The sequence below is a fragment of the Myotis brandtii genome, unplaced genomic scaffold, assembly GCF_000412655.1.
Source record: "Myotis brandtii unplaced genomic scaffold, ASM41265v1 scaffold1384, whole genome shotgun sequence".
In the NCBI taxonomy this organism is placed as follows: Eukaryota; Metazoa; Chordata; class Mammalia; order Chiroptera; family Vespertilionidae; genus Myotis; species Myotis brandtii.
Genome location: NW_005354938.1, coordinates 851,621 through 864,918, shown reverse-complemented (window position 1 = coordinate 864,918; position 13,298 = coordinate 851,621). Strand labels below are relative to the sequence as shown.

The 13,298-nt window shown below is 39.0% G+C and overlaps 1 protein-coding gene and 1 long non-coding RNA gene across 2 annotated transcripts in view; both read left to right on the top strand.

Moving 5' to 3' along the window:
* The window catches only part of BPGM (2,3-bisphosphoglycerate mutase), a 28,423-nt gene extending 17,858 nt beyond the window's left edge, over window positions 1–10,565 (top strand). The window contains exon 3 of the mRNA XM_005860705.2: window positions 9,635–10,565. Within this exon, the coding sequence (XP_005860767.1) occupies window positions 9,635–9,813 (179 nt within the window). The 3' untranslated portion in view covers window positions 9,814–10,565. The remainder of the gene's footprint in view (window positions 1–9,634) is intronic.
* Window positions 721–4,551, top strand: LOC106725138. Its single transcript, XR_001361007.1, has 4 exons — window positions 721–821; window positions 1,285–1,469; window positions 3,094–3,214; window positions 4,472–4,551. It is a non-coding gene; the product is annotated as an uncharacterized LOC106725138 (long non-coding RNA).
* Window positions 10,566–13,298: the final 2,733 nt, after the last annotated feature.

Sequence of the window (13,298 nt, the reverse complement as noted above, 5' to 3'; positions counted from 1 at the left end):
AAATTTTTTTTTTTTTTTTTTTTTTTTTTTTTAGTTGGAGATATGGAACTGTATCACATTTCAGAGATTGATTTATTTGAATCAATCTTAAATTATAATTCGTACCCCTATTACTATAAATAGACTTTATAGAAAATGTTTTATTTGGGAAATTGAGTTAAAACATTGGCATTCATGCTGGAAGAGGTCAATTGTATGAGGAGACTTGAGTAGGAAGTATGTGAAAATAGAAAAAGGTATAGAGCTGGCAGCTATTGCAGGGAAGAAGGTGTATATGAGGGAGACAGGGAATGGAAATGGTAGGGTTGGTGCCCAGGGAGAATGGCAGACATTCAGGGGAAAAAATTCTCAGAAAAGCCAGAATATGCTATTAGGCACAAGCCTGTGGCTCGGGAAACAAATGGAGTCTATGTGAAGATTGAGATTTGTCCATTGGAAGACAGACATAAAGTGGTTTGTAATGTTGGCTCACCCATTCTGGGTATAACAACTTTGCTCCTTTTTGGCCTATAGTGCCCCCTGGTGGTACTGTTGGTAATATTCGTGGAGTTCTTTGATCTTGCTATGATTCCCTATATAGGTGATTTACTCCCATGCCAAACATGGAAGAAATTATTTCATGTGCATGAAAAAGACTGGAGTATATTTTTAGGATAACTTCATAAATTAATTCTCTTATTTTCTACATGCAATTTTCCACTAATAGAATTTCTCTTGTAGAGGATATTGAAGAATAAGATCCAAGCATTCTGCCCTGGCCAGATGGGTCAACTGGGGATATGATAGAAATATTTTGGACACCAAAAGGGGTGAATTTTACTGTATGTAAATTTACCTCAATTTTATAAGATCCGCCTTTATCTAGTGAAGTGACCATTGCTCTAATTGGGACCTTGCCTTTTGTTTCACAAAATAATAAACTAGATTAGTTTGTCAGTTAGTAGAATTAAGTGAAAGTTGCTATGTACATCTGCCTATCCCTTTGAAAACTAACCTGGAGAGCATCATTATGCTTTCTCAACAAACACTTCAGGAGCTCTTGGTGCAGACTTTATTTAGCATCTAGCATGGTCAGTATATAGAATTCCCTCTTAACGTCCTTCTTCCTTCTTCATAAGAAGTTTTGTACAAGCTCCTGGACCATGAATTTTTGTACTTGAGGTCTTGAGCTCCATTAGGAAAGGTTTTCCTGCCCCCAAACTATTTCTTCTCATTTGCCACCAAATTCTAAGTTCTATTCTTAATTGGGCCTTCCATCTATTTTTTTTTCCTTTTCACAACCAGCTAGTCTAGGAGTAGGTCACCAAGGACCTCCTGGAGTCAAAGCAGAAGAAGAGCACAGTGGGAAGCGAGTGTTACTGATTCAGAGCTAGGTAACACTCCTGTACAGGAACTGCAAACACAGGAACCACATGCCAGTGCCTAGGCCTGAGCAGGATGGCCTCTACCCTGTGAAATTGCTTACTTATGTAATATCTCTGCTCTTAAATTATATGTAATTTTGGGATTTGCTTTACTTTTAACTTGAGAGTAGTTCTTAGTACTTAGAAGAAAGAAGAGTTAGAGCAGACATGAAATATTATATAGTAAGAAAATTCCTCCTTAAGGGACTGCTTTACTGATTTTTAGCAGCATAATTACCTATCCCGACAAGTTCAGATTGAAGCAGGGCCCCCTTTCACTGGTTCAGACACTCTCCTCCCAAAGCACCACCCTGAAAACTCCTCTACCAGGCTTAGTATCTAAAAGCATGCTCTTCTGTAGCATTCCAGACAGGCGTGTGTTTCATTCTCTGTGGTTGGCATAGTCACTTCCTGTTTGTTTCCTGCTGGCCCACAGTGAAGGCAAGGCCAGGTCCTGAACTGAGGCAGTGGATGCAGTCTGCATCTTGCCAGCGGAAGTGGATTGTTTAGTCTGGGTTCAAGCACAGGGCTAGGCAGTCTCAAGTTTGGAATAAGAGTGGCATGCAAGAGCCTCATGAAAGACATACTTGATCCCTGAAGAATTGCGTGCAGCTGTACACATAACAAGGCACAGAAGTGGTCAGATGAAATTAGAGAATCAGGGAGGAAAGGTCAGCTGGAACTCACTGTGGGACAGGGACAGGCGAGTAAGTCACCTTTGGCATTTTAGTGTGATATTTTCAGAAGCAGCAAATTCAGGCATCTCTTTTATGAAACAAATACTAGCTTCGTGGTATAGTTAAACTTTCTCTTATAAGTATAATTTATTTATCGAAATCTTAAAAGTTGTAGGCTATTTAACTATAAAATTAAATGTAGAATGGATTCTTCTCTCTGCCTTATTCTAAATTAGAAGCTGTTATCCTATCATCATGTTACAATCTATACTAGTAATAATAAAAGCATAATATGCTAATTAGACTGGACATCTTTCCGACGAAGCTGGGGCTTCCAGGGAAGCCCAGGTCCTGGGTGCCTGCCGGTGGCCAGAGGGAAGAAAGCCTGGGTCCCGGGTGCCAGAGGGAAGCCGGTGCCAGTAGCCAGGGGAAGAAAGGCCTACTCTTGCACAAATTTCGTGCATCGGGCCTCTAGTATTCAAATAACCCATTCCTAGTTGTTCCCCAGCCATTCTTAAGTTGTACATATATAGCATTCAAATCTTAAAGAATTTTCATTAAACGTAGGTAGATCATCTATAAAATTCAGAATTTTTTCTTCTTTTTAAAGAATTTCTTATGTTAGCTCTTATTTTGGCAATAGAAGAATACAGAACACTTATCATGAATACCCCATAGTGGGGTTTGAATTATGACTTGCTTGATTGGGAAAGGGAAGTGAGGCATGGGTGGGACCTCATACTTGAATGATTTGGCAAAACTGTTATCCTCTTTTTCTAATCCCCCAAAATATGCATGTTAGAAGTAGGGTTTCCTCTTGTCCTATGACAAATTTGAATCCCTCAACATCTTTTCTCCTATTTCCTGATACTCAAAGATTTTGAACAAATACTTTGGAGAAAACCAAAGAAAATACATAGAAGACAAATTTAATATGAATTGTTTACTTTATTAGCACTAAATGCAAGCAGTCTTTTGTTCAACTTTTTCAATTCTCTTTTTCTCCTGGTAAGGTAATGAAGAGAAGACAATCTCTAATCAAGACTTCAACAATAAAAGAGTAGATTTAATTTGAAAGCCCAAGGAGTTCAGATTCATTCATTTCAGCTATGTGCTGAGGGTCTGTTAAATCAGGTATTGTTCTTGGTGTAAGGAAAACAAAGAGTATATAGACACACAAAGTATATATACAAAGTTCTGTATATAGACACACAAAGTCCTTACTTTAAGGAACTATGTCTCCACTTGGATCTCTTTCTAAAACTTAGCCAATATTGTACTCCTGAAAGGCCTCAGAATGCTTTCATGTGTAGGCTTTATGTAATAGAGTTTTTAGTTAATGTTTTATTCCTTATAGCCTATATTTATATATTAAAGGCAGACATATAATACATACAGTTATATGTATAATTTCTGGATCCTAGCAGCCAACACATAATAGTGGTCCTTACTGTTGAATATTTGCTAAATTGTTTCAGTGGGTAAGGTACTATTCCAAGATCATGGGTGATATAGGGTTGGATAAAACATGATTCCTCTCCAAGGAGCTTATAATCCTGGTGGGAGAAGTGAGCATATGCACGGCCACTCCAACAAAGTGTGAGTGGTGTAGTATAGATACAGTGATCTTAACTGTCTGTGGTTCCTGTCTCTGCTGCGGTGATTTGGGGAGTTGGCTTATAGGTATAGACGTGACTTTCTGAAGTCAGTCCTATATGCAGAAAATGAAGTTTGAATTTATCCTCATATTGGTCTTGAGTTGTTCCCCCTTTGATTTACCTATCACCAGACTTTTATTCTTACTTGAAATATCCCAATCATTTAACTTGATTGCAGTTAACTCCTAAAAGCTCCTACATGAAGATTTGAGAATTAAAGGCAAGGAGACATATTGTAATACTTTTAACAATAAAGAATTTTTTTAAATTTCTTTATTGGTTAAGGTATTACAAATGGCTCAGTGGATAGAGTGTCAGCCTGTGGACTGAAGGGTCCCAGGTTCGATTCCGGTCAAGGGCATGTACCTTGGCTGTGGGCACATCCCCAGTGGGGGGGGGGTGCAGGAGGCGGCTGGTCGATGTTTCTCGCTCATCGATGTTTCTTACTCTCCCTTCCTCTCTGTAAAAAATCAATAAAATATATTTTTTTAAAAAATGTCTCAATAAAGAATTTTTTTAAAAAAGAATAAAAGGCAGTTGCCCTGGCCTGTGTTGCTCAGTTCGTTGAACCATTGTCCCATATACCAGCAGGTGGCAAGTTTGATTCCCAGTTTGATTTAAAATCAATTTAAAAAGAATTAAAGACAATGTTTGGGGGTTTAGAAGGGGGTGGTTACAGAGGGGTGATAGAAAATCATTGATTCAGGATGAGAACTCTGATGTTTCCTTTCAGAACATGCTTGGGTGCTGTATAAAAAAATCTATACCGGTTATCAGAAGATGTGATATGATGTTCCAGTTAATGAGTTTGTAGCACGATATTACATAATATAGTATTGATTCAGTTTGGTTTAATCTAGTGCAGATGCATTATTCTAGCCTTAGGAGTTCTGCTTGCTTAACTTTCTTAGGACAAAGAATGTGACTTATGCCAAAATTGAGCAATGAGTAATGGCTTCACTGTGGTTTTTCCTAATTTGCTATTCAAAATTTGTCTCATTGACTGCTTATTAACTAGTCTAAGTATTTTAAGTATTTGCAAGTAATTAGTCTGCTGTGTGAATGGCTTGAGTAGTGATTAAAGTGGAATGTCAACTTTTTTTTTATTGGAAACATTCCTATTTTTGTTGAGCTCTCCTTCCTTTGTAGATGAAAAATTATAGTTCTCATGGCCTTTGTTTAGTTGTTTCTTTGATTTGATCCCACACACCTAAGCTGTAGGCATGAGCTTGAGAGTGGTGCTATTAAAGAGAGGACCTGCTAGATCTGGTTAGATCTGAGGCCACTGTTAAACAAGGACCCTTTTCTAAGGTCACAGACTGTAACCCCCAAACCTCATCATGATGGCAGTGTGTGAGCTATTTCAAGAGGACCGGACAAATGTGTTCACATCCTTTCCTAGTATTGAAAATATGAGAACACTGGAGTAAGGGAACATCCCCGGAAGGAGTCCTTCCACAATGCCAGGTTTATTAGGAGAATAAACCCCATTACACCCTCGTACCTCAGTCTTGACATAGTACTTGATATAACTGTCATGGCTGTCTGTGACTCCATAGTGGATTGACAGAGGTGTCCAAAAAGTCCGCTCTGCTCTGCTCTCTGCATCGTTAGCACCCAGCCTTTCACAAGGGCAGCAAATGCACACAAACATTCTCCTCTCTCCTCATGCTGTGGTGGAAATATCCATAGATGAGTCAGATGACCAGAATCGAAGTCCTGGGATTTGGGAATTAAAAAAAACACACACCACCAGGTTCAGTTGTACTACCATAACAGTTTTGCGACTTGAGCAGTTTTATATAACTTCTCTGGATTTGTTTAGTATTTTTAACGGCCTTATTGAGATATAATTCATGTATTATACAATTCAGTCATGTAAAGTATATAGTTCATTGGCTTTCCGTATATTCACAGAGTTGTCCATCTAACACCACAGTTGATTTAGAACATTTTCATTGCCCTCCAAAGAAACCCTACACCTAGTTGTCACTTACCAGTCCCCTCATTCCCTCTAGTCCTAGGCATCCACTAATCTATTTATAAATTTGCCTAATCTGGACATTTCACATAAATAGAATCATACAATAATGTAGTCTTTTGTGACTTCTTTCACTTAGCATAACATTTCAAGGTTCCTCAGTATTTAGCACTTATTAGTGCGTTGTTCCTTTTTATTGCCAAATAATATTCCACTGTATGGATATATTACACTTGTTTTATCCATGCATCAGTTGATGGACACTTAAGCTGTTTCCACTTTTTGGCTACCATGAATAATGCTGCTGTGAAGCTTCCTGTACAAGTTTTTGTGTGGACCTGTTTTCATTTCTCTTGGGTATATACCTAAGAGTGAAATTGCTAGGTCACATGGTAACGCTATGCTTAACTGTTTGAGGAATTGCCAGACTGTTTCCAAAGTGTCCATTTTATACGCTTAATTTTACAGTGTACTAGGATTCCAGTTTTCTATATCCTCACCAGCACTTATTTGTAATCTGACATTTTTAAAATTATAGCGGATATGAAGTGGTATCTCATTGTGGTGTTGATTTGCATTTTCCTGATGGCTAATCATGTTGAACATGTTTTCATGTGCCTACTAGCCATTTGTATATCTTTTTTAGAGATATGTCTGTTTAGATCTTTTGCCCATTTTTTAATTTGACCATTTGTCTCTTTATTATTGAAGTGTAATAGTTCTGTATATACTCTAGATATAAGTCTCATCAGATAAATGAGTTGCAAAGATTTTCTTCCATTCTGAATTATCTTTTCACTTTTTTGATGATGTGCTTGAAGCACAAACACAATTTTTATATGCCCAGCTTATCTAGTTTTTTTTAAATTATGTTTTTAGTGTCATATGTAAGAAACCATTGCCTAATTCAAGGTCATAAAGTTTTGTCAATTTCTGCAAAAAAAAAGTCAGCTGAAATTTTGATAGGGATTTTGTTGAATCTGTATGTTAATTTGGGGAAAACAATGTTTTATAGTGTTCAGAGTAAAAGTTTTGTACTTCTTTGGTTAAATTTATTCCTATGTATGTTATTTGTTTTGTTTCTATTGTAAATGGAATTGTTTTAATCTCATTTTTTATTTGCTCATCACTACTGTATAGAAATATAATTTTTATATATTCATCTTATTTCTTGCAACATGCTGAACTCATTTATTGATTCAGTTATTTTTTAGTGGGATTGTGTCATCTGAAAATAGAGATAGTTTATCTCTTTCTTTTCAATCTGGATGCCTTTTATTTCCTTTTCTTGTGTAGTTGCCCTGGCTAAAACCTCCAGTACAATGTTGAATAAAAGTGGGAGCTTAGTAATCCTATATAATAAAAGGGTAATATGCAAAGTGACGGAGCAGCAGAATGACTGGTCGCTATGATGCGCACTTATCACCAGAGGACAGATGCTCAACACAGGAGATGCCCCCTGGTAGTCAGTGTGTGCATTCCCACAGGAGGAGCACCACTCAGCCACAAGCCGGGCTGCTGGCTGGCGAGCGCAGTGGCCCAACTCCGCGGCAGTGCTAAGGCTGTCCAGCTGCGGGCCTAAGCCATCAGTCGGACATCCTCCGAGGGCTCCCAGACTGCAAAAGGGCGCAGGCCAGGCTGAGGGCACCCCCCCACCAGTGCACAAATGTCGTGCACCAGGCCTCTAGTTTTAAAATAAAGTCCTAGATCCAAAAATGACTTGTAAAGGTTAATGGTCGGTAATGTTGTCAAGGCCCACAATCTATAAGCAGTGAATCTGAGGTGCTGATAGATGTGTATGCTCATAATTTCTATTTCTCCCGGAAAACATTAGCCAAACAGGATCATTTTTACTAAACTGTTGTCTCCTAACAAATTTTTTTTGCAGTGAAAATTTAGATTAATTGAAGAAATCTTTAAAATCCATCTTTCTCTCCAATTCAATGAGAAATATGCTTACATATTCTGGGTACAGATAAAACATGGTCCTTGCGTGATAGATGAATGTAAACACTAGTCAGTGTCCCAATGTTTCTCATGCCTCCCTCTAAAGTGCCTTTGCTTTTCTTAACCATTCAGAATAAAATAGAGGAACTTTGGTGCTAGAAGAAGCTATCCTCCCTCCTTTTATAAATGAAGAAATAGTTCACTAGAGGTCAAATCCTGGGCATGGTCACAAGTACTATGCATATATACTGGTATAGTAGGCCCTCAGTTACTGGCTGTTGAGTGAGTTAGGCCTAGGGACCTTCAGAGGATTGGGGTGAGAACTTCTGGGTTCTAAAGCCTCAGTGGTCACCTGGCTCTAAACCTCGTGCTGGTGAATTCTGCTCTGCTGTCCCCAGGGGATGCCTGTAGCAGCTGTTGTGCATCCAGCTGACAGGTCTGACCTGACGGAACTAGAGGGCTCTCAGAATCCTCCCACTACGCAGCTGGCTGTCTGGTCTGAACTGATTTGTTCCTTGCAGCTTTAGTTTGGGATAGTAATCTTTTGTAGGGTTATATACAGTGTGGGGACAGGGACTTGGCAGGGCAAAGGAGTGTTTTAGTAGTCTACCCTTTAAATCTTCCACCTAGAAGAGAATTCCTAATAGGGATGAAGAAACACTGTGCTACACTTTTTCATGTTCCTAATTCCATTTCTACTACCCCACATCCTTGGTAATGGCAAAGGAAGAGTGTGTATTCCTTTTTTAACTTGACAGAGGGAATGTGGAGGCCCAGTAATTCACTTGCCTAAAGTTAAAGAGTTTAGTATATTGAGGGGGACTGGCAGAAGAGGAGATGGGCAGTATACTAGTGTACTGTCCATGGTTTCATAGCTGTTTGAGTATGTACAGTTTGTGTATTAGAGTTCTTAGGTAGCTCTTCTGGGCCTAGAATGTAAATGCTAATAAAGAACAACCCTAGTGGTTGAGATCCAGTGCGATGGTTCTGTGACTTTTGGCTGGTGCTATTGCTACGACCATTGGTTAATTAAAATGACAAAGTACATTGAGAACTAACTGATAATAACTTTTTTCTGCCATCATCACCTCCCAAGTAAAGACAACCCTTCACACTCTTCCTCGGAACTTGCTCCACCTCAGTACTTTCTATTAATATAGAACAGAAACATTTGGTTAAAATGTAGAAGTCTATGTAACAAAAGTATGTTTTTAAAATAGATAATTTGAATAGTTTCAGTTATCTTTTAATTTGCTAACTCTGTCTCTTTTCTCCTTCCTTCTCTTTGCCCATTTTGAACTCAGAAAAACTTGAAGGCATTACTTGGTACAGTAGTTGCAGACGCCTCGGTTTGAATCAGGCTCTGCTACTTATGTCTGAGTGATCGTCAGTTGTTTGCTTAACCTCTCTGTGCCAAAACTTGTTACATGGAAAAATAATAACTTGTAACCTCATAGGATTGCAGCAATGGTTAAATGAGTTAATGCATGTAAAGTGTTTAGAAGAGTACTTGGCATGTAGAATGTACCTCGTACATGTTAGCTGTTTTTGTTAAAAGTAGTCATAATAATAAAAATACTATCACTACCACTGCTACTACTGTAGTCTTGATCCAACTCCAACTCTTCTGGTCAAAGTTGAAGTACATGTAATTTAGCTTATGTAAAAACTAATTGAAGGTAATTTGTCCATCACACATACCTTCCTCTCCTATCAGTTGGGATGATAAGGGACAGTTGGAGAATGAGGCCGATTTACAAGGCATGACTTAGAATCCTGTCCTGATTCCTCCTCATTGGGCTTCCCAAGTAGCTAGAAAGTGTTCCTCTTAACTGGATTTAGCCCGAGCATTCCAGGTTCACTCAGTGTTGGAAAACCAACCACTTTCTAATCTATTGAACTAGATTTAAACAGAACCACCTCCAGGGTTGCCTTTAATGCCTTGTTCCTTCCTCTCTTAATCTGCAGGTATCTCAGATGAAGACATTATCAACATTACTCTTCCCACTGGCGTCCCCATTCTCCTGGAACTGGATGAGAACCTGCATGCTGTTGGGCCTCACCAGTTCCTGGGTGACCAAGAGGCTATCCAAGCAGCCATTAAGAAAGTAGATGATCAAGGAAAAGTGAAAAAAGCTGCAAAATAAAGTTTTTCCCAAGTGTTGGCTAGGAATAGCTACAAAAAGGAGTGGCATGCAGTGTGTTATAGGTGCTGATCTCTCCCTCTCCTCTCTCTCCCTTTTCTTGATTTTTCCAGAGCTTGGCTGTGGGGTAAAGTTTGTATCGGTAACTAGGTAACTTATGTTGGCCCAGATAAAGACTTTAGGGTGCCTGAGTGCTTATGTCATAAATCTTATGGGTTAGCTCTCCTGCTGGCCCTGTTTTGAGTTAAATTACTCAGCAGTGGGGCTTAATGTCATAAGTTTCTTAGATGGTAGAGTGATTATGGAGGTAGAGTTTAAGGTATTCATCATTCAACAAATCATTATGAAGTCACCACTGACAGGTACTAATTACTGCAGTAAGTAGTTCACTTTTATATTTACTAAGACTTTCTGGGATGATAGGAGAGTATATTAGATAACTATACTTAAGTATTTATTATTAGTCTTTTCCTCTAGGAAAAGGGATGTTTTAATAGGTTAGATGAGAGGCCCATTAAATGGGAAAGCCACAGATGGGTTCCTCCACAACAGCCAGCAATAAACAGCAAGGCCCTTTGCCCTGTCTCTAGTCCAGAGACTCCGTTGACATATGGTGGAATTCCTCTTTGGCAGTTAGAATTAGCAGCACATAGACAACTATAGCTGTTTGTGTTCTCTTATTTTTGTTTCTTGAACTTTAATCCTTGGGTACTTAAAATTGGTTTTAAAATAAAGTTCTGTGACCAAAAATGATATCCCCAAGTATCTCTATGTGATTCATAAATATTAGATAAAGGCCTCTGAACTGAAGCCTTCTGCTTGTATCTTCCTGTAACACTCAGAGTTGCACCTTTTTTTCAACACATAGACACTCTAATTCTCTATAAATTGAAGGTTGGTGTCAGGATGTATAACACAGTGATGTAATTTTATTCACATGAGCAAGGGAAATGATATCTTGGAGTTTGTCACATACATTTATTGTTCATCTGCTGAGGGCTAAGAGTAGCCAGGGTAGGCCATGGACAGAATTGATTGCTTATCAATCTTAATGATACTGTTTTCCATAGTATATTTTTAAATACTATAGTTATATAAGTCATTTCTTTAAGGAACATATATTTCAATGATAAATTCATGTAAAAATTTGTAGCTGTAATGGATGTTACAGATATTTACCATTTTTTATGACTTTCCATTGGTGGATTAGCTCATTGTATCCATGTTATAATAAAACTGGCATTAGAAGAAAACTAATTTTAAAACCCTTGCCACTGTTTGATCTCTCTTTAATCCTTAAGTCAAGACTCACAGAGCATTGGCTGATAAGGTGGCTGAAAAAAAGAGATGAACCTGGTTTTTTTCACTGCTGGCCACATCTGTGATGCATACGAATGTAGAATGTGGATGCTTTACATTTCTGACCAACCACTGGCTTCTCTACTGTAATCCTTCTTTTTAGTCCAATTGCGTAACCAAATGACACTCGTTAGAATTTAGAGATCGGAGTCAACCACCAACTACCAGATATTCCTACAATTACAAAATCTGTGTTGAGGCTGCATCTCTGGAATTGGTCTCTGAATTTTCCAGCCTAAGGGGTGACCATGTCTTAATGCAGCTCAAGATCCTAGAGTTGGATTCTTGCCTTGTCCTGAATCTAGATGTCGACTTCCAGGGGCCCCACCCGCAACATGATATGTTTCTGCATACAGAGCTATACTCACACCCAGTCACTTTGGAATCTTGCAGACTTCCTCAGGTAGGGATCATTTTTGGATGCTTTCTGATACAATTTGGTTTTATTGTTTTTAAGATCTTGGCTGAAATAAATGAAGAAACATTCATGAAAACATGTAAAATTATTTTTAACTTTCTGATACAATTTGGTTTTATTGTTTTTAAGATCTTTGCTGAAATAAATGAAACATTCATGAAAACACGTAAAATTATTTTTAATAACTCCAGCACTTCAACCTTAGATAACCAGAGAGCCTGTTTTCTTTACATGTTTACAAGGTATAGTTTTTGATGTAGGAATCTTTTAATCAACCTTAGATAACCAGAGAGCCTGTTTTCTTTACATGCTTACAAGGTATAGTTTTTGATGTAGGAATTTTTTTATAATTAAACTAGAGGCCCAGTGCATGAAATTTGGCGCGTGGGGGGGGGGGGGGGGGTCCCTTAGCCCGGCCTGCACCCTCTCGCAGTCTGGCAGCACTCGGGGGAGTGGGCCTAAGCCAGCAGTTAGACATCCTTAGTGCTGCTGTGGAGGCAAGAAAGGCTCCCGCCACCACTGCTGTGCTCACCAGCAGTGAGCCTGGCTTCTGGCTAAATGGTGCTCCCCCTGTGGGAGCACACTGACCACCAGGGGACAGCTCCTACATTGAGCATCTGCCCCCTGGTGGTCAGTGTGCATCATAGCGACTGGTTGTTCTGCCATTTGGTCGATTTGCATATTAGCCTTTTATTATATAGGATTTTTTATTATCTTTATTGTTTAAAGTGTTACAGATGTCCTTTCCCCCGCCTCCATTGACCCCCCTCTGATGTAGGAATTTTAAAGGTTGCCTAACCTTCATCCTAATTTGGCATCCTTCTGTTCTATGTCAAGCTGGGACCAACAATATGGGGCTTTTTAATTTTATTTTAAATAAATGGCAGACAGCTTGCCTAGAAATTTGGTCCTTGGAGAGGGCAGCCCATTGTATCCATACTGTTTTCCACAGGTTGGGCTTGCCCTGTTACCAGGTATATGTGTCTCCTCTACCCAGGCTGGAATGATTGTCCCAGTGTGGTAAGATGAGGGCAGTAAGTAGCAAGATGCTACTCCTAGAGTTCTAACTTGTAAGTATCTCAGCTGAGTACTGTATCTCACCCAGTACACTGATCATTTTTCTACAAGAGAAGTGCTGCTTCAGACAGTGGAGGTTCTTGCATCATTTAACTTGAGCATGGAATTAGTAAAGCATCCTTGACATTATGTCACATATTTTTCCTTGATAAGATGTGCAAGGAAGATTTCTTCATGTGAACTGGTTATTGCCAAACTCAACCAGATTCTTTTTATTTTATTTTACTTATTCTTTATTGATTAAAGTATTACATATGTCTCCTTTTTCCCCCATGGACCTCTCCCCGGCCACTCCCACCCTCCAGCACATGCCCTCACCCTGCTAGTGTCTGTGTCCATTGGTTATACTTATATGCATGCATACATGTCCTTTGGTTGATCTCTTACCCCATCCTCTCCCCTGCCTTCCCTCTGAGGTTTGACGGTCTATTTGATGCTTCTCTGTCTATGGATCTATTTTTGTTCATCAGTTTATGCTGTTCATTATATTCCACAAATGAGTGAGATCATGTGATGTTCATCTTTCTCCAACTGGCTTATTTCGCTTAGCGTTAATGCTCTCAGTGCTGTCTTGATTACTATAACTTTACAGTAAGTTTGAAGTCAGGAAGTGTCAGTCCTCCAACTTTGTTCT